Source organism: Tachypleus tridentatus, chromosome 4 (assembly GCF_004210375.1).
Source record: "Tachypleus tridentatus isolate NWPU-2018 chromosome 4, ASM421037v1, whole genome shotgun sequence".
Lineage (NCBI taxonomy): Eukaryota > Metazoa > Arthropoda > Merostomata > Xiphosura > Limulidae > Tachypleus > Tachypleus tridentatus.
In genome coordinates, this window is record NC_134828.1 from 57,423,517 (window position 1) to 57,445,514 (window position 21,998).

Here is a 21,998-nt window from a genome sequence, read left to right on the forward strand (position 1 = left end):
AAGTTCAAGATCAGATAAAAGACTCAGTATTGTTTGTAAGTTTGTAAACCTTTTAATAATCGTTATTACAAATTCTTTTACTCTCTTTATGTTAAAAACATATTTGTATAAAAAAAACAACTGTGTGGGTATTAATCTTTTTGGCAAATATTATACAATTCAAACATTTAATTACCCTCTAAATCCAAAATACAGTTTAGGGCGATTTCAAATCCTGATACATATCATCTGCCTTTCTGGAGCAATAAGATGTAACGCTCAACAAATAAGCAAACCAAGACAGATCTCCAGTAAAAGCTTTGTCCAGTACAATCATGGTTTTGCTTGCGTTTTTAGAAATAACACTCCAGTGTTCAGTCTTCGTTGTATTCAGATGTTATCTTTTACTTCAGAGACTTCCATTGTAATCTTAACACTGTATGTATATAGTCTTGTATTTGCTAAGATAATTAAATACTCATGAATTTTTCAGTTCCGAGTCATTTTGGTACAAGTATGTATCTTACGCTTAGCTTAAGTTGTTATATCGTTTGTTTGTAAGGGCCTTAGGAGCTTTATGAGCATAAAACGTACTCAATTTGTGAGACTGCACGCAACAGAAATTAGTTTTAGGTGAAACAAAATGCACATGTTTGTATTGCTTCGGTATGCTTATCATGCGTCTCTAATATATGATATTAACATACATTGTGAAATAATTTATAGCAGTGACGTTGAATAATTACGCCATTGCTCGCCTACGTTATTAAGAATATTCAAAAATAGCGATCGACGTGAAACATAATTATATTTTATACCACTAGAATTTATCGTTTCAGTGACAATTGTGTGAACAAGGACTTGCTATCCTGCAATGTAACATTCATGTTTAAATGCGCATCAGAGCCGCATGTTATATAGATTTAAATTAGCATAATAATGCGATATGTTGAAGACACCTAGAGACGTATATAAAGTGCTTTTCCTTTTTCATAATATAAATAGTATACGCTAGGTATACTTAAAAGGCATCGTAACGATCTTAGTACGGAGATACTGTGCCTGATACAAGATACCGCAACGCCGTGATGCATGCACGTGATAGTGCTGACGTCAAAAAAGAAAGAGAATAAGTTTTGCCAAACGCACCTCGTAATATCTGTTACTTGTCTCAAGAGTAGTCAATAATATAAATATGAATAATTTGTTTAAAAATTAGTCAGTAATATAAACATAAATAATTTCTTTTAAAAGTAGTCAGTAAATGAATATGTTGATCAGCTACAGTCAGTATACTGTACTCTTCGGAAGCTATAACTATAAACGCTTATTAATCATTAAATTATACACATATATATATATTTATATATATTTGACCAGGAACGTTTATAGATTTCGAACATTACAAATTGTTTAACCTCAGCGTATTAACTTCAGACGTTAGTATTTCTACGAAAACATTAGACATGCTCGTCAGAGAAAACTCAGCTGGCCTAGCATGACTATGTGGTTAAGGCACTCGACATGTAATCCGAGGATCGCGGGTTCGAATCCCCGTCACACCAAACATGCTCGCCCTTTCAGCCGCGAGGGAGTTATAATGTGACGGTCAATCCCACTATTCGTTGGTAAAACAGTAGCCCAAGAGTTGACAGTGGGTGGTAATGACTACCTGCCTTCCCTCTAGTCTTACACTGTACACAGATAACCCTCGTGTAGCTTTGCGCGAAATTCAAACGAAACCTTCAAAAGTGAGCTTATAAACGGCATGAGGCTAGTCATTAGGCGAAGTGTAATAATATCTACCTACAATTTATTAACTCTTCTTGAACTGTCGATAAACGATTTAATTCTATACCAGTTAGAAGACTCAGTGTAGTTTGTAAGTTTATAAAACTTTTGTATATAAACCATTATTTGTAATAACTGTTTATAATAACGATGTTATAAATTGTATTGTTGTTTGTACGTTAAAATATATTTGAGTGAAGAAAGATAATTGTTTCAATCTTGTTGGTAAATATCATTAATTGGATGCATATCGATATTGTATTAACTTCTAAATTAAAATTCTTGGCTATTTGAAATGATAATATGTAAACCGGAGACTCGTCCGAGATAAATTATAATACAAAACAGTATATTATAAACCTCAAAAATTAGAACTGTGATTAACGCTTATTACTCGGGACTTCAAATATTTAACCAGGAACGTTTATAGATTTGAAACATTACAAATCATTTAACTCCAGTAAATTTGGATATTAATATTTTTACGAAAACATTACATGACTTCAGCGGTGAAAAACTCGACGAGTGATCAATGAAGAACACAGAGATAACTAGCTCCCCGTTAAGCAAATTGTACCTACATCAACTCGAAATAAACTCGATTATTGTGAAACCTCGATAAGGTATCAAGGAAGTTCCGTACCATAAAGACTACTTGATATTGTTTGAAAGTTTGTAAAACGTTTGCACATAAATCATTATTTATAATAAACTTTATTTTAAATTGTATTATTGTTTTATAATCAATATATATTTGTATTGATAAAGAAACTGTCTATATCAGTCTTGTTCGCAAGTATCATAAATTGGATACACATCAATATTTATTTAATTTCTAACCTAAATTACAATCTAATTCGGTTTTAAGCTATTTGAAATTGTTATAAGTAACACTACATATAAACTATGATCAACTTACTTTGTGTAAGTTAGTATATATAAACCACGACCAAAGTACTGTGTATCAATGTGTTTCTCATAGTTGTACTGTTCTAGATTATAGTTTTAGTGTACAAATTGTAAAACCTCTTAAATGTAGTTTTAGTATATAGATTTTAGCAACCTTTTAAACGAAGTTTTGGGTGTATAGATTGTTGCATCCTTTTTAACGCAGTTTTGGGTGTATAGATTGAAGCAACCTACTTTGACACAGTTTGTACTATACAGATTTTAATTACAGCTTTTTATTTTGCGGTGCGTCAGGACAGTAGAAACATTTGTTGGATATACGTTTCTGATAACATGTTTCATATACGCTTCTGACAACGAGTATATCTCATATTTGCACTTAGGGTAATTCATTACATTAGACTTTAGCGTCATTATGTTTTTAAGTAATAACTTAGATGAAGTTTATAACTTATTTATTTTAAAAAAATTAAATTGATTTCGTGAAACTAATGTCTCATTAACACTGAACAAGGTCATATACTGACTTAACTAGATCAATATTGTGAAACAGCATACACTAATACAACATCTCAACTATAACATGGATATTGTAAGCACCTTTCAAAGTAAGGTTCCGGCATGGTCAGTTAGTTAGGGGCACTCGACTCGCAATGTAAGGGTTGGGAGTTCGAATCCCTCTCCCATCAAATATACTTGCCCTTTCAGCCGAGGGTAGTGTTATAATGTGACGTCCAGTTCCACTATTATTTGGTAAATGAGTAGCCAAAGAGTTGGTGGTGGGTGTTGATGACTAGCTGCCTTCCGTCTAATCTTTCACTGCTAAATAAGAGACGGTTAACGCAGATAGAACATTCGCATCTGAAAGTACAAGATTGTTCAGTGATATAAAGCGGCTCTAGCCTTGGGCTTTCCAGTCTGCAGTATGGTACGCTAACCATTACGCCACTATTTTATTTATATTCATTATATAGCAATCATAAAGTTAATTCATAACATCAGAATCACTGGTTATAAACATCATAAAATACCTAGATTATTATTGTTGATCAGGAAATGTAGAAACTCTACTGATAGTCATTTGGTTTCAATAAACTATTTGGAATACTAGTCCATTACGTAGGTAAATATTTTTTATTGATTGCGCATTTTACCACCATAATTTAGTCCTATTTCCAAGAAATAAGACTTTTCGATACATTTTTCATTAGAATATGAAATACTGTGGTATTTTAAAGAATACGAAAGATATAAAGCTCATTTTTTATTTTTGAGACAAAAATTGATGAGGAACAAATTGGATACCAAACATAACCCTAGTTGATGTTAATTCTTATCTATTCCAGGTATAAATATGCGCCAAGGCTCTTTTCTAAGATTTTAGAAAGTCAAAGTTTCAATAGTAGTATTTTTTTATTTTGTTCATTTTATGTTACCTTTAAAAGGCACAAGTAAAGCAGTGCAGACAAGAGTTGACCCAAGTCCTACTTTTGATGACCGAAAGTAATCAACATTATGTCTTGAATTAGGTACAAAATAAATGAACCGATGAATTATTGAGCATTACTTGTTTATTTGTTTGTTTAGAATTAAGCACAAAGCTACAAAATGGGCTATCTGTGCTCTGTCCACCACGGGTATCGAAACCCGGTTTTTAGTATGTAAGTCCGCAGACATACAACTGTGTGACTGGGGGACTTGAGCTTTACAACCCAAGGAACGAGTTATTCTTCGAAGGAAACGTATGTTTGTTTGGATTTAAGCACAAAGCAACACAATTGGCTATATGTGCTCTGCACACCACAAGTATCGAAACCCGGTTTTTAACGGTGTGAATCCGCAGACATACCACAGTGGCCATTTTATGAAAGGCAGGTTCTCCAGCCCAGTGGCACGGTGATATACCTGCGGACTTACAACGCTAGAAACCAGTTTTGATATCCGTGTTGGGAAGAGCACAGATATCCCATTGTATAGCCTTGTAATTAACTTCAAAACAAAACCTAGTAAACTCAGAGACAGTTGAAATGTCATTTACATAATGGATTTATACACTGCAGAAAAACGTGAAAAGTAAATTTTAATCTCTTTGCCTTTGACTATAAATAAATTGGCTAGAAACATATTTAAATCGTCGATCTGGTTATAATGAACATTCTGAAAAATCTGTATGGGAAAGAAAAAAGTAAAAATATATTTTTGATTTTGAATTGGAAACATTTCAGAGCTTAATAATTTGTTTCTTCAACAGGCACTTTTTTAAAGTCGAAGATAACCATAAAACACCAGGGTCAAAATATTTTACTGTTGTAACGAAATACTCGAGTTTTTAACAAAAGAAGAAGCTTCAGTGACATAAAGGGTGAATTTCATCCTCAGGAATTTATAATACTTTAAAAATCACAATTTAACCACCGAAAGTTTATGTTTATAAGACTTAAAAGAAATTTTTGTCTCTCATCCTACTGCCTAACTGATGAACTCTGGTATTGGGCAATAACTTTAGAAAGACAAAAGATATATAACATAATATTTAGGGACCTATTGGTCAATCCCGGCTGTCTCATCCTCTAAGCTTAATTAAAATTGTTAAATATAAACAATTAATACTAACTCTTATAATCCATATATCTATCAAGCATTCTTTTAAACTTACTCAAAGTTACAGCCCTTACAACAAGGTAACCCATTCCATAGGCCAATCATCCAATTTGAAAAATAAAATCGGCTTAGCTGAAGACGGCTTCAACTTTGCCTAAATCTATATTTGTGTCCCCTAGTTCTGTAATTCTCGTTATATTAAATTTGTCTGATGTCGTATTCGTGACGGACAAATCATAAGGAATATTATAAATTCTAGTATTCTGTTTTGATAAATATTAACAAATTATAAAAAGAAATGGCTACACGTTTATTAATACCGAATATGAAAAATTGCTTTCTCTAAATTTCTGTTGTTTTTTGTAACAGTTCTGATTGGTCGTTTAGGAAATTTTGGTAACTTCGTCGTACATAATTACAAGTTTAACATAGTATAAGTTTTAATAACGATAGTTTACTAGTTAACATCAAATATGTCTTTAAAATTTTATATCTTTAACTGGAACCAGTTTATAATTGTAATTATGCATTGGAAATGTGTTAAAGCCATTGATATAACTATAGAATATCCTAAACTTTTAGATCAAAGGTCAAAATCACTTTTCTGAGCATAAGAAATCAGTCATTATGGAATGTCATTTAGCTTAGAATTTCTTTTTCTATAACAACGCAGGTAAGTAGTCTAGAAGAATGGTGTTTATTAGCTTTAAAGTGATTATTTGTATATCATTATATTTAATAATGTATTCTCTCTGGTCTTTTAACACCAATTGTTACACTTTCTATTAAAATAAAATACAACAGTAACCTGGTTATAAGTTTGTGAACTACAAATGCATTTATTTACAATGTTAATAATTTGCAAAACATTTTTCCTTCAAATAAATATTTAAATTTTCTTTTTTTTAAATTAATAGAATATTTTTGCTTGTATCTTTAGTCATTTGTGAAGTTTATGGAAAAAATCCCGGAGTTTCAAAAACAAAAAGAATTTGTGGAACATTTGAAACTATTCTTAAAACCCAGTGTAATGCTAGTATGTTTAAGTTACAAGTGTTCCTTTGATGTTTATTATTAGCTGGAATGCAAGATATTTGCCTTAATTAACATATTCATTTATTTTGTAAAGTATCATTAAAGCAGTGGTTGCCAAACATTTTTGTTTACGAATTGTAAACAGTTTGAATAACAATATTTTCGAAGCTAATATTAAATGTGTATTTAAAACTTTAGATCTTTAGCTAGAACCAAATTATAATTGTACTTGTTCAATGAAATTCTCTGTAATACAATGTGTTAACGATACCGAAAACAATTCTTAGGTCACATTTTGTAACTATATATGTACAGATAGGTAGATAGTGCGTAAATTTATTTAGAAGTGATACACGATTTTCTTAAACATAATAATATTAAAACCAATGATGTAAAATAATAGGTCAGTACTAGTGCATTTATATCATTTAAAATTATTTTCCGGATTTAAATTATGACGTAGAGAATAAAAAAATAAACTTTAAGTCTTCATAGCTAGTCCTTGTTCCGAAAACCTCAAACTTTAAGATCAGCTCATTAGAGAGATGAAAAAAAAAATCGCGCTGTAATCTCCACTCCACCCCAACTTCCTCCATAATTAAATGACATAATGATAATCAATGTTGATGTTCTTAAAGGTCTCGCTGACATTTAACGTCCGCTTTCCTAAGTTATACTTTGATTGACGCACTGAAGTCGCTTACAAAAACTATATGCTTCTAAAATTATCATTGAAAGTAGATTAAACGTTAATACGGTCAAGAAATAAGAAATAATAAATATTTAAAGGAAGATATTTACAAATAGGTCCTTTTCTCAAAACACCAGTTTAATTTAATAATTTCTGATAAAACTTAACTAAGACTGGCAAAATAAGTGCGTACAGAGTTTTAAATTGTTTGTTGGTTTTAGTGCAAAGTCACACAAATACATTTTGTTCTTTTACAATGCGGGAATTAAACCCTGGGTTTTAGTGATTTAAGCCAGTACAAATACCGCTGAAACGTTGGGAGACAAATTAAGAAATATGCGAGTTTGAGACTGGGGAGATTTAGACTTTATGAACCACCGTTCGCCTATAATATATTGACAAATACCAGATTTATCAGTCAGTAGCTAACCTGGTATAACAATTCAAATTTAATAAAGCCTAAAAAATAACAAATATAATTTTATTTATAAAATATAATAAATATAAGATTATTTTTATAAATCTAACCCGAGTTATTAGGCATTTCCCAACACATATCAGCCAATTTTTTATAAAATAACAACAATGTCAACAACATCCACATACAAATGCCAACAAGTAATAGATATGCCGGACGTGTTTAATATTAGCCACAGAGAGAAAAACAATAATTAGTTATATTTATATGATATACTTAACTAATAAATACAGCCACATTAATGTTTGTTACACGAGTGAAACAGTTTATAGCACATTAATCCCATGAACACGACGCATGAAATCAATGGGTCCTTTCAGCCTTGGGGCGTTATACGTGAGAGCCAATCTCGCTATGCGTTGATAAAAGAGTAACCCATAGTTACTCGAGTAATTTTAACGGTGATATAGAATAATGGTTTGGTTTGTATTTCGCGGAAAGCTACAAGAGGGCTTTCTGCGCTAGCCATACTTAATTTGGCAGTGTAAGACTAGAGGAAAGTCTTCTAGTCATCACCACCCACTGCCAACTCTTGGGCTACTCTTTTATCAACGAATAGTGGGATTGATGGTAATATTATAAAACACATATATATTAATTTTTAAAACTTTACCTTTTTATATCTCTTTCGAAACCATCAATTAACAAAACATGCAATTAATAATCACTGTACTTTGTACTGTAATATATAAATTTTAAATGCCAAGAGAACTGAAGCTGCGTTTGTTTTTTGGAACTGTTTTCACAGGAATACCAATTTCAGATCTTTTAAACATATCTGTTAGTGTTTTGATTTTTGAGATTGAGGGGATGACGTTTATTTTGTATTAATGCAAGTTATGACTATTCCACTTTCTTATCTTACTTCACAAATAATCTTTTGTATTTAATTATGTAAGTGCATAATGTATTTAATTTGAACCAATTTATTTCTTTTACTTGTGTACTGACACGCATACCAAAACCCTTTGTAACTGAGGTTAATATAACTGTTATGGATAAAATTGCATATTACTGTATAGAATAATAAATTCTGCTTTACTTCAAATCATATTATTCAGGTTTATAGGCTGATGAAAATAATACATGTACTCTTCTCAACTAAATTATTTTATTACTCCTAAACAATAACATTTTAAATTTTGTTTAAAATAAGTCCCATATAATTTTAATAAGTGAAATTATAACCTTAAAAATTGGGGTTTTTTATCTGCAGTGGGTAATACTCAGTTCATTGTGTATGTAAAATAAACAAATCAGCAAACAGCATCTGAAACGTAAATAATACGAGAGAACGTATCTTTTTACCATGAGCTTGTTTGTCATAATGTATTAAACAATCGTGAATCTTAAAGATAAAAATTTGACTAGTGGTATGACTGCCTTGAAATATAATTTATTAACGTTTGTGAGGCAAAGAAAACCTTAAGAATTTATGCTCGACTTTATTTCATAGACTTGAAAAATCTGTGGATTTGACACGAGTATAAAAACAGATATCGTAAAACGGTGTTCAGTTTTTAATTTAGTTAATTTAGTGCTTATGTGCTAAATCTAAAGCTTACCTGCTTAGCCTACTAGAGAATTCTGGAGCCACGGTTTGTAGTAAGATAAGCTTTTCACGATTTAATAACTGCCGATGCACGCTTGTCAGCACGCCCACCAATAGTGTTTGCTCAAAAGTGAGCAGCAATGAAATAATGAATTGACAGAAAGACAGCGATGTTTAATAGTACCATAGCCTCCGTCGGAAAAATAATATGTCAATGAAAATCGTCATGGAAACAAGTAAATATTTTGCCTCAAGGTTAAAAAACATTTGTTCACATCTCGTTGCTCAGCGACTGGAAAATCGATACTTTTCTCACATCTATTATTGCTTTAAACTACACGGCGGGAAATGTTGAAAAATATTATTAGAACACATCCGATGTATTATAAAAGAAAAAACAAGGTATATTGTTTTAAATAATAGTGTTTGGTACCAAAACTATACAAACCATATTGTTTTTATTTTGGTAGATAAATGTAGAACACAAGAGAGAGTCGTTTCTACCATTTCGACCTAATCGACATTTTGAAAAAGTTATTTTGAATGATTTCTTTGTCCTCATATTAGTTTTTACTCTTCTAGACGAATAAAATGTTTCGGTTCTATTAAATCTTCGAATATGGAAAAGACTGATATTTCTGTTCTACCTTTCTGTTTTGTTTTCTCAGAACGCAGATACTCGATTTCTTATAAATAAAGGTTTAGGTCATATACTATTTAAGAACGACTGATATAATTATATTACAGTAGTTATTCCAAATGCATATTTAAAAAAGGAATACATTGTATTCGTATTTTACTTAAAAAGTATTTTTTATTAAAAACCAAGAAAAATAATTAGTGCTTAAATCAAACCGATTTTGTAGAAAGCTAGAAAGCCGGGAACTTTATTTTTTAAAAAAAAATCTATAAATGTTGTTGTACGAACATAATTTACATTAAAATAATTCCAACACCCAACTTATATTTAGATATTATATCTTATATCTTATATACCCAACTTATATCTAGAATATAACTTAGATCAGGACAATTCAAACACATATACACATATTTAGCACCATCTTGAACATAAGTTACACTATAATAACCTCAACATACATACATATAATTAGATTAAGTTACACCAAGGACCTTTTAAAAACCTGCACAGATAATTAAAAAATAAGCCTAATCTAAAACATAAGTTTGCAACAACAATTCCGGCAACCAAACACAAATAGTGTTCATTCTACAAAATAAATTACTTTAGAACAATCTCAGCATCCTTATACATATTTAACTCCATCTAGAACATCAGTTACGTCAGAACAATCTCAGCATCCCTACACATGTTTAGCTCCATCTAGAACATCAGTTACATCAGTACAATCCCAGCACCTACACACAAATTTAGCTCCATTCGAAACACACTTTCCATCACAATCACAACGTCCATACACATATTTAACTCCACCTTGAACATCGTTACACCATAACAACCCCAACATATAAATTTTATTTCTTCACCTTTATCTCTTGAACAAGGGTAGTTGTTCATTATAGGTGTCGCTCACTTGTTCTTCGTTATTATTATTTAATATTTTCCTACCAGCCTATAGCAGAAATTGCTTCAAGTATTGTAATACAACCTGAACAGTATTACTAAATACATCATTGTGCATTGTGAGGGTAACTTCTAAATTTATTTGACTATCTACCAAATAACAGACTTTATAACCATTAACACATGCATTAACACATCGCCGTGCATCATAATGATCATACATGCAGCATCACTATCAATGATAACATCCTGGCAATGATATCAGGAACGATATCCAGTTCAAAAGTTGTTTTCCGAGACAGCATCCATCATACACCAGCTACGTATATCATTAAACTAAATTATTTCAAATAAAACCTTATTGCCATTGGTGAAACTTTGTAGAGAGGACGGCAACTGTCTGTTGTGTCTCCACAACAGGCAGTTGCCGTCCATTCTACAAAGTTTCGTCATGAATACTCTGCCTAAACAACCTATCAAAGAATACTGCTGTTATGCAGATTGATGTCCAGATGAACATAAAAATTAAAGAAACATGATTATTGCAAATCATTACGTTACAAAAAGGGAATAGGGATCTTTAAAACATACAGAAACAAGATAGGTAACTTAAAGTGAAAATGTAATCGCAAAAATAAACAAGTATTAGGTTGAGGCAAAATGTTAACATTATTCCCTAAAGCTACAAGTCCTTTTTTGACTCTCCTAATTATTACAACCTTTAGACATGAGTCAAAATATAGATTTGTAATATTATCAACATTATGTCTCAAACATTAAACTTGTTTTTTTACCTGCTGGTGATTGTATTTTCACTTCTGAAAGTTTTTTGAAAATCCCTTCCCCTTTCTTTAAATTAACAATATTTAATAGTTTTGTACATAAAAATATAAAACTTTCATTCTTATATTTACAATGTCCATTATGTGAGAATAATAAATATTTTTATTCTATGAAGCCCCTTAAACTTGATATATTTTAGGGTCTCAAGATGTCATAATCCAATGCTGTTGCAGAGGTTACGAAAACACAGTTTTTCTGTTTAGTTAGATTATTTTACAGTTTACTAAAAACTTAGTCGTCTCGTAGATCAAGCTGCTGTATAGTTCTCAAAACTCAGTTGTCCTGTAAGCTTAAACTGTTGTATAGGTAACAAAATTTAGTTGTCTTATAGATTTAAGCAGCGGTATACGTTAAAAAACCCAGCTCTTCTGTTCCCACTATTCGTTGGCAAAAGAGTAGCCCAAGAGTTGGCGGTGGGTGGTGATGACTAGCTGCCTTCCCTCTCGTCTTACACTTCAAAATTAGGGACGGTTAGCGCAGATAGCCCTCGAGTAGCTTTACGCGAAATTCAAAAACAAAACAAACAAACAGTACAAACAATTAAGACCTTAATTTTACAAATTGCGTGGCCTCTGATGGTAATTATATTGCATATGATATGTACAAATAATTTATTGATTGTTTCTTTTTTGTCTGAGCCGACGTACAAATTTGTCATTTTGTTTTACTTCATGCTTGAAACTGTTAAGATGAGAAAGCATTACTACCGGAATTTTTAAAGCAAAAACACCTATATGAAAAAGACATTATACCATACACACTACAAAAGTGAATGCGTACCATGCACAAGACACAAGTGAACACATGTCATACACACCACGTAAGCGGACACAATACACCATATACATTATACAAGTGGACATAATATACCATACACACTTCGAGAAAAGCTATATTCAAAGTATTAGTAAAGCACACATGACGTAAAACTACTTAAAGGGACCAGGACACCAAAACCCTTTTGAAAGTAAACATTCCTAACCTCAAATATGTACCCCACCCAACGACCCAGTGGTACAACGATATTTCTGCGAAATTACAACGCAAGAAACTGAGTTTCTATACTCGTGGTGGGCAGAGCACAGATAGCCCATTTTGCTAAGTACAAACAAACAAAGAAAATAATCAGATAAATAATAAAAACAAAACAATGTCGAAGAAACGTGTTTTATGACTTCATACACAAATATATACGATAAAAATTGTTGTTAAAATATTCATATAGTTTTTCAGAAGAATGAATACAGAGACTGAGAAAAGACTGAATTCAGCGTATTCAACTGAGAGCTAATAAATGAAAAGTTAGCTTTAAAGTCTGATAACACAATGTAACACAGATTTTGTTCCTGGATAGTATGTGTTATTTTTTTATTGCTTATGTTGTAAAAGTACAGAAAATGTACATCATTCTTTTCAAACTTTGATTTTGTGATCTAGATAACGAAATTTAGAAATTAACCTATTTTTATGTAAAAAGGACAAATTTCCACATTTTCATTTACATAAGGTCTGAATAAAACAACATACGAATCAAAATTTACATATATTTATACTAAAGTTATACAAAAATGTTTAGAAGTAAGTAGTTTTTCGAGATTTGCGACTGTAATGTAAATCACTTTCACGTATTAGCCACCAAATATAGTCTCCCATCATGTTTTCGTTATACGCTCCCAGATCACAAAAGCAATGTTTCAAGAGAAAAATAGGTCTTTTCCATTTACTTTAGGCATAAGCAATTGTGAAATAACACTTTCTGCCTAGAAGCAAGAAAATGTTAACATTTTCTTACATAGTGCGACAGAACTGACAACTCGGACGAGACCCAGTGGTAGCTCGCCAGACTCTAGATCCGACGATCTATGTTTCGCTTCACATTGGCGCGAAAAATATATTTATATTCACCTACTTTAATGCCATGAGTTCGTTTTAATAGTTGCAGTTAAATCCCACTATTCGATAGATTGAATATCTATCCTCTCTCTAGTCGATCAATTCAAATATGGGAATAGCTTGTACAGAAAACTCTATGCAAGTATCCTAAACAAATTTACAGAACTAACAAAAATCGAATAAAAGCTTAGAACTGTGTTATTCGACACAAGTGCCATCTAAAATATACAAAACACATTCAGGTCTGGCATGGTCAGGTGCTTAAGGCACTCGACTCGTAATCGTAGGGTCGCGGGTTTGAATCCTCGTCGCACCAAAATGCTCACCCTTTTAGCTGTGGGAGCGTTATAATGTGACGGCCAATACCACTATTCGTTGGTAAAAGAGTAGCCCAAGAGTTTGCGGTTGGTGCTGATGACTATTTGCTTTCCCTCTGGTCTTACACTGTTAAATTAGGGACGGCTAGCGCGCATAGTGTAGCTCTGCGAAACATTCAGAACAAACTAAACACATTCGTTCTCAATAATTTATTACTTCTGTTTTACAATAGTCTTTGTTCAAAAATATATCTCTTTAGTCTTTAATGTAGCCTAAACAGACCTATTGCTTAATCATTTTGCTTTTTTCCCATTATTTTCTTACATTATACCATATATTGTATTTTTAAAAAGAGCGTTTAATCCAGTATAATAGCTTGAACCTGTCAGCGAGAAATGTTAAGGAGCTGATTATTTTTTCGTGGGAATTTAATTATATATATCCTACATGTTACTGCACAAACATTTACGAAGTACGCAAAGATACGATTGCTTTACGCGATACATATAGAAATATTTCAAGATTCGTCTGTCCGTTAGCGGTGGAGCTTGGTTATAATTCTTATTTATAGTAATAATCATCTTTTACACTGAAAAAGAAGTAACGTGAGTAAATATATTATAAACTATGAACATGGACTTTCAAGAGGGAATCCTTTTTAATGTTAAACCAAATACCCGGATCATTTCTAAAGTTCCTGTTTTGACTAGTTACAAATAATTATTTTCTATGAGATTTACTCAACTAATATCCTAATGAAATGTTATATTTTCTCAGATGTTAATATCCAACCTCAAATTGCAAACGTGTTTATATAAATATCTAAAATAAAAATGAGCATATGAGATTTTACAATGTATGTGCATAGAATTCAAGAAAAAAAACTTTGTAAAGATATCTGCTGTAAAACAGTTCTTGGATTATTACACTTATATAACTTGGTTGTTTGTTTTCCCACTTATGTTATACAGTTATCTCTATATATTTGTTTGCTTGTGTCAGAATGTTTAGGAAATGTTACTTAAAGAACTATATGTTCCTAGGTTAAACGGAAGCAACAAATTAATATCACCCACCGCCAAATCTTGTACTATTCGTAACAGTGTGATCAAAGAGTTGAATTTAACCTTTACTTTTGTAGCCCACCCACGAACCCAAAATATAAGAGTATTTGTAGCAACAGGTCACGAAACGTGAAGCCTTGGTTGTATTGTCGAACACTCTATATTCTAGGCTACGCCTTGTTTATCGCAATGTGACACATTTTATTGCAGACAGTATAACCGTAGAAATAAGGTTAAAGTGATAATCTGTTTGCTTTTGAATTTCGCGCACAGCTACACGAGGGCTATCTACGCTAGCTGTCCCTAACTTAGCAGTGTAAGACTAGAGTGAAGGCAGCTAGTCATCACCACACACCGCCAACTCTTGGGCTACTCTTTTACCAACGAATAGTAGGAGTGACCGTTACATTATAACACCTCCACGGGTGAAAGTGCGAGTATGCTTGGTGGGACGGGGATTCTAAGCGAAAAATCTATCATTCAAAGTATTAGTCACGATATATTATGCGCATATATATTAATAATACACTAAAAGTGTCACTAACATTTACGGTATAACAGGATTAAAAATTTAAAACAGCAAATATTTCGTCTACTACCTATCTTCCTGGTCACGTCAGTAAGGTTAGTGCCGAAACACGTCAAGCTTTCTACAAGATTTCTCCAGTTTACTTGACTTGTCTGTGAATATCTGCCTTTGATGTATTGATAAAAATCCATGTATGTATTGGTTTGTTATTTTAACTCAAAAACAAACCGAAATAAAGATAAATTAAACAAAAAACGCTGTATCAACTGAAAGTATTCCAAAGATACAAGCTATAATATGGGATTATAAAATGTACCGCAGGTTTTGGAGGTGACTGCGAGATAGGACCCACATTGCAGTGGGGATACACCATCTATTAGTCTTAAACTTTATTTCCCAGTCTCACGTAAGAAATAAGAGCACCAATAGATATAGAATTAGAAATTTCATTAAAATGCGATAGTCTGTCTTATTAACAGAAAGCCTTACCTGATAAGCACTGACTGAGATTGAAAGAAAATAATTTATTTGTTGTAGTTAAAAACATATAAAATGTTTACAATGAGTAATATTATATATAAGCAAATAAAAATGGAGTAAGTGGAGGACTTTTACAGTTTTCTACTTGTAGACTTATGTTTACAGTCATGTTGACAGTACTACACTAATATGAACATCAACTTACTTGAACCAGAGCCATATATACAGAAAACTGGGTGCACTCTTGTGGGTAAAGTCGCATTAAATACTTTATAGGCACGCATCCACCCCTAAACAAATGCAAGTCGTGTACGTGTCTCTAGATTTTAGTTTGGATGGACTTCTACAAGAAAACAGACCAAAACTTTCCAAAAGTAGGTACGTGCAGTGCTTCAAAGAGTCAAGGGCGATAAGCTTGTTGAAGCAATCATTTATAGTGATTCTGTTTCAATAATAGAAGGACTGATTGATGGTCAGTTTGGGGTTGGTAAATTCCAATAACGAAACTAACGATTGAATATTGTGGGGAAAAGTGGGACATTTTAGATTTTTTTTCCCCTTAATTATCCAGGATTTTCTGCGAGAGGGAAATTACCTTTGTCAATCCACTTCTTTAGGTATGCCACTGCTTCAGAACTCCAAGCTGCGGAATCTATTGGCGTTATTATCAATGTGCCATGAAAATTTTGTCACATTTTACCATCCGATATTTTATTTTTCTATAGTTTACATCGTCCTACATCCCATGGAAATCGATGCTTAGCGAACACCGATCCGGACGATTCGAGCATCAATTCTGACTCCTTGTAATTATTGTAAGCGCGGCCTATGTTTCATGTAAATGTAAACGGTAACAGCGTGGGTGGTACGAATCACTTGTTCAATTTCAGCCTATCACAGCCAACGAAGTCGGAACCCTAGTTGGTCAGACTCTCTATATATACGACTTTCACATGTATATGGTCAATATGCGCGATAACTAGCACAGATCTAAATATTCGCTAAAAATAAAAGCACGCAATCTGATTTACTGTACCAATAAATTTATCTTCTTTAACTAACCCTTAACTATGTTATCTATGTTCCACTGATCCTGAATTTATAATCTATTCTTGAGTGTGCTAGAAGACATGATATCAAATCCTTAGAACTTCTTAGACCTAATTCAATTTTGTCATCACAATCTGCACCTATCTCTCGCTAATAAACAAATTACAGCTTCAAAATATTATTTACAACAATATTAATATAAAGCCTTCAGGGTTTATTATTTGCAAAAGATAACTAGGGATTAAACTCATTCTTTGTGTGGCTAGTAAAATTATTTGACTAGTGAAACACTTTTTAGTTTATTTGTTTTTTAATTTCGAATGAAGCTACAAGAGGGCTATCTGCGCTAGCCGTTCCTAATTTAGCAGTGTAAGACTAGAGGAAAGGCAACTAATCATCACCTACCACCGCCAACTCTTAGACTACTCTTTTACCAACGAATAGTAGAATTGTCTACCACATTATAACGCCCCCACGGCTGAAAGGGCGAGCATGTTTGGTGTGACGAGGCTTCGAACCCGCAACCCTCAGATTACGATTCGAGCACCTTAACCACCCGGCCATGCTAGGCCGACATTGTTTAGCAAAAATACATTAGAAAAAGAAATGAAATGAAATTGGATTTAGTCCTTGACTTTCCACATATGAAGTGTATACTGTGTGTGCCTTGTGAGCACATAGTTATATGGTATATAACAATAAGCTGTCTTCGTTTTTCCCTATTTCACTTATTTTTTTCTTTCTATAATAATAATAACTCTCTTTTTTTTTGCTCTCTTCTAAAGTACTTACAAAGCATGGAGTCCGCTACCCCTAGTAAAAGAAATGATGTAATATTTTATTCTCCTAGCAGGGTAAGCCTTTTCTTAGTAAACTTAAGGCCAAATTGTCTATTGAGATAGTGAAAATGTATAATACTTATAAAAAAGTATTTTTTTTAAAGTTATGATATCAAGAAGTGTAAAAATGAACTCTTGTTATGTTTTTTTCTGCAAGCTTCTTTCATGTATATATACGTAAATCGCCTATTTTATCATCTGTTGTTATTTTCTTTTGCGTAATATTTTAGCAGTAGAGAATCAGATATTAATAAATTTGTGATAGTGACTATTATGGATGATTACATTAGATTATTTAACTGGTAAGTTAGTACTTTGTGCACGAAAAGTATTTAAATTTTAGGCCTGATTATCAATTTTTAGATGCCTGTTGGAATTTGTATTGAAATATAATTGTACTAAGTCATTTACAAATCACGGAAAAGTAAAGAATGAACTTAATATGTTTCATTTTGTATTTGTTTATGTTACCGAATAAATTGTCTTTAAAGTTAATGTTACAGGCTTCATTGTTTCGCACTTCTATAGAACAGTTCACGTTAAACATTGGTTATTTTTACACTCGTATAAACATAAAAGTACCATTTTACAATTAACCAGTTGCAACAGTGGGTTTTCACGTGAGCTAGCATGTATACACTTACGAACTGTCAGACACATACTATTACTGTTCTTTATCGCTATAGTTTGTCATAATTTCGAATGTAAGCATTCAAATGCTTGTGCAAAAAACAACAAAGCCAATTACATATTACGTACTTTCTTTTCAGACACATTGTGCTGTTGTATTAAGAATAAAACACAAAAGTCGATGTTGTATGGCGCAATAAAAGGTAGAATATTTGTTATTAGTTACTGGTACGTATAATGATTTTTCTCGGACGAGACTTCAATTTATTATATTACGTATTACGACCTGAAGTAGCCTGAAACCATGTTACAATTTAACTTAGAAGTTAATTAAATGTCGAGATGTATCTAATTTATGACATCTGTCAACAAGTTTAATATATACACAGTTTGTCTCTTAATACAAATATATTTTAATGTACATACAATAATACAATTTATAAAAAAGACACGGCCATTATAAATAATAATCTATAAAAAAAGTTTTTACACACTTACGAACAATATTGAGTCTTCTATCTGATTCCAGAAATTCCTTGATATCCTATCCAGGATTCACTATGAGTGAGTGAATTACGAGTTGATATAGGTACAGTTCACTTAATAGGAAGCTAGCTAGCTCTTGATTAATCACTTGTGAAGTTTCCACCCCTGGGGTTGTGTATTCATAAAAATACTAACGTCCGTTGTTAATCCGCTGAAGTTAAACGGTTTGTAATGTTCGAAATCTAAAAACGGTCTTGGTCAAATATCTGTACTTTCCCAATTAATAAGTGTTAACAACAGTTATAGCTTCCAAGATTTATATCACATCAACTGTAGGAAACCAACAATATATACTGTCTTTTGGCGTGTTACGTTAGTTTATAAGAGTTAGATAAGATTCTAGAAATTTCAGCTAAAATAACAATACTGGCAATCATTAGTATTTGTACACACACGTAGCACATGCTTGATTCTTACACTCGTAAACCTTCTACAACTTTAGTAAATAGGCGGGAATTTCGCAATACAAATTTAGCAATATAAGTTACATACATTTCTAAATATATGTTTAACTGAAACAAACATCAGTATTAAAATAAATATATAATAGTAAATCCGTTACAGTTACAACTAACTAATTTGATTAACACGGTTACCACAATAAAAGCTATTGTTGATTTATGTAAACAAATTATTGTGGAATTCGAAATGCTGGTGTCGTCATCTCATTGTTATTAAAACTCTGTGTAAGAGCTGTCAGTCTAACATATTATTTCTAATACTTTAAACTGAATAATAACTTTTACAGCGTGCACACGACTAAAAGTGTCCACAGTCCGATACCCTAATCTCAACGACACGCTTGATTTTTTATTATATTAAGGCTTAACTGACTAGTGGAGCTAACTTTACAAGATTCTATTTTAAAGCGCTAATTGTGAACGACTCTATGGGACGAAGGAGACCAATTTGCTGTTTTTTCATTTCTTTTTAATTATGAGTATGGTAATTGAAGAAAATAATAATTTATAGCAATATATGATGTTAAAATAAATGAAAAACAATGTCAATAAGTTCTTGTTCTAATTTTATGTTTGATAATGTGAATAAAAGTCATGAAAATTACATCTCACCAAGTTAATTCCATTCACACAGTAACAGTTACTGTCAAGCAATTTGTCAATATAAATGTCTGAACTATTACTGTCTGTCTTATACTAAGAAACTTGGAGTTGGGTGAAAGTCCTCGTCAGCATTGAATATATTAAATATAGTACGGTTACCATATTTTACATTTTTATTTTTATTTCGCTAGGAGTGTTTGTTGAGTGATTGTTTGGAGGAAAGCACAAAGCTACACAAAGCTCGGCCTACTACCCGAGTATCAAAACCTGTTTCTAGTAGTGTTAGTCCGCAGACATACCGCTGCGCCACTACGTGGGGAGATTCGCCAGGTAGTTATTATTAATAATTCATAAAAGATGCTTATAAAGCTATCTTACACAAACTTGAATGAATTTCTGGGAGATGCAAAATATTATAATTGACTTTGAACCATCCATTTCTGAAATTTTGAAATACTTTATATGTTCAGGAAAGTTAACTCATTATGTCATTTATATGAAATGCTGATCTGAATAAAAAAAACAAAAGGTTTTCATTTTTTTAAAAAGAGCTTCACAACATCTAGACACGGATCGCTACCAAACTCAAAACAAACGTGTGGCACATTAACGTAGGAGCAGTTCTTGTAACAAGTTACATTTCTCGGACTCTTTTTTTTTTTTCCTTCTGGGGTGACAAAAAGAAGCGATGACAGATAAATAAGTAGTTTTAACTTAAACCTTTTTTAAATAAGAAAGATTAATGTAGAAACGTAAGTAACACTAAGTTTTGATGGCATTCGTTGAAAAAGTACTAATTTGATACGATATTGAGGAAATCTTAAAAATAAACACCACCAAAAACCACATTCACTTGTTAGAGCATCTCACAAGCATACTTTTAATGAAAGGACTTACTCAACTCTGTGACTATGAGCACGTTTTGAAGAACTTTTACGCCTTGCGGAAAAAACATTCTTTAAAATTTTTTTAAATATAGTCATTTCGAATGGTTATTTTCAAAATAAAACGTAAATTAAATTTAAAACGTTTCTCTGGTTGGGCCTTACCGCAAGTGATATTAACTTTGCAGCATAACAGGTAGCTTCATGTTAATCATGAGATTTATCTATGAGTTATGAATAAGTCACGTGATCTTATACTCATAATGTTTACCTACACCGAAAAAGATAAGTTGCATACATGTGTGCAAATTTATAGGTACATAGGTTGAGTGGGCGACAGACATTTTATTATTGTTGACAAAAGTCACACTTTAATAATTTTCACCTGTATAATTCTAAGAACCAGAATCAATAGAGTTGCATCAATAACAGATCCTGCAGAACAACAGAACATAACGCGATTTTTGTCTAAACTGTGATTCAACAGTACTAAATCCATAGTTAAAATCCTTGGAACTCGAGAATTTTCAGTTTAATTTGTGATTTAATTTTACAGCAATTTAAATTTTGACTTTTAGTTTTGAAAATTTGTGTTAATGGCATAGTTTTAAATAAACATTTGAGACATATACATTTTGAGTTTAGACATTTTAGGTTTTGATCTTCAAACTGTGATTAAGATCTCGTCAGAACTAACACATGGAAAGATATGCGATTATTAAATTATATTTTTGCAGTTTAAGTACAAAGCTGTACAGTGAGCCACAGGTATCGAAACCAAATTTTTAGCATTGTAAGTCCGCAAACACGCTACTGTGCTATTGGGGGCGACTATTAAGTTCATTGAAATGCAATAATCAAAATTAGCATTTCACCTTCTCACAGAATAATACACTGAGCCAAATAACCTATTGTGTTTTTTTTTTCTAAAGTGCAGTTGAAAATTCATCTATATAAGTAAGTTGACGTGGCTACATATTAAAAAAAATATATTTAAGATAATAAAATTCTATTTCAGAGTTGCTAAATAAATGTATTTACTAGAATATTCTTCATTTCTTGAATTCTTTGATACTAAGGCTGTATAGATAAGGTGCAATATGGTGTCTGGTAATCAAAACAAATGATGAAGTTAAAATATAATTATGCAGTTGAATTATATTCTTAGGAAAAGCTCTGACTTTTTCATTAGTATAAAACTTTTCTTTTTTAAAATAAAATACAAAAGTTTGAGAAATTCACCACAGCGGAGTAATATTTTTGTTAAGGGCAGGAT

At 32.0% G+C, this 21,998-nt stretch overlaps 1 protein-coding gene across 6 annotated transcripts in view; it reads right to left on the reverse strand.

The window, feature by feature from the left end:
• Nucleotides 1–20,898, reverse strand: part of LOC143249191 (uncharacterized) — a 68,887-nt gene extending 47,989 nt beyond the window's left edge. Inside the window, exons 1-2 of one of the 6 annotated variants that reach the window (XM_076498651.1) lie at nucleotides 18,727–19,040; nucleotides 3,280–3,540 (exon numbers count right to left, since the gene is read on the reverse strand). In XM_076498651.1, the coding sequence (XP_076354766.1) occupies nucleotides 3,280–3,302 (23 nt within the window). In that variant the 5' untranslated portion in view covers nucleotides 3,303–3,540; nucleotides 18,727–19,040. Of the gene's footprint in view, nucleotides 1–3,279; nucleotides 3,541–9,049; nucleotides 9,231–18,726; nucleotides 19,041–20,735 lie in introns of those variants that run through there. The other 5 variants (XM_076498652.1, XM_076498654.1, XM_076498649.1 and 2 more) reach the window with 5 other exon arrangements.
• Nucleotides 20,899–21,998: the final 1,100 nt, after the last annotated feature.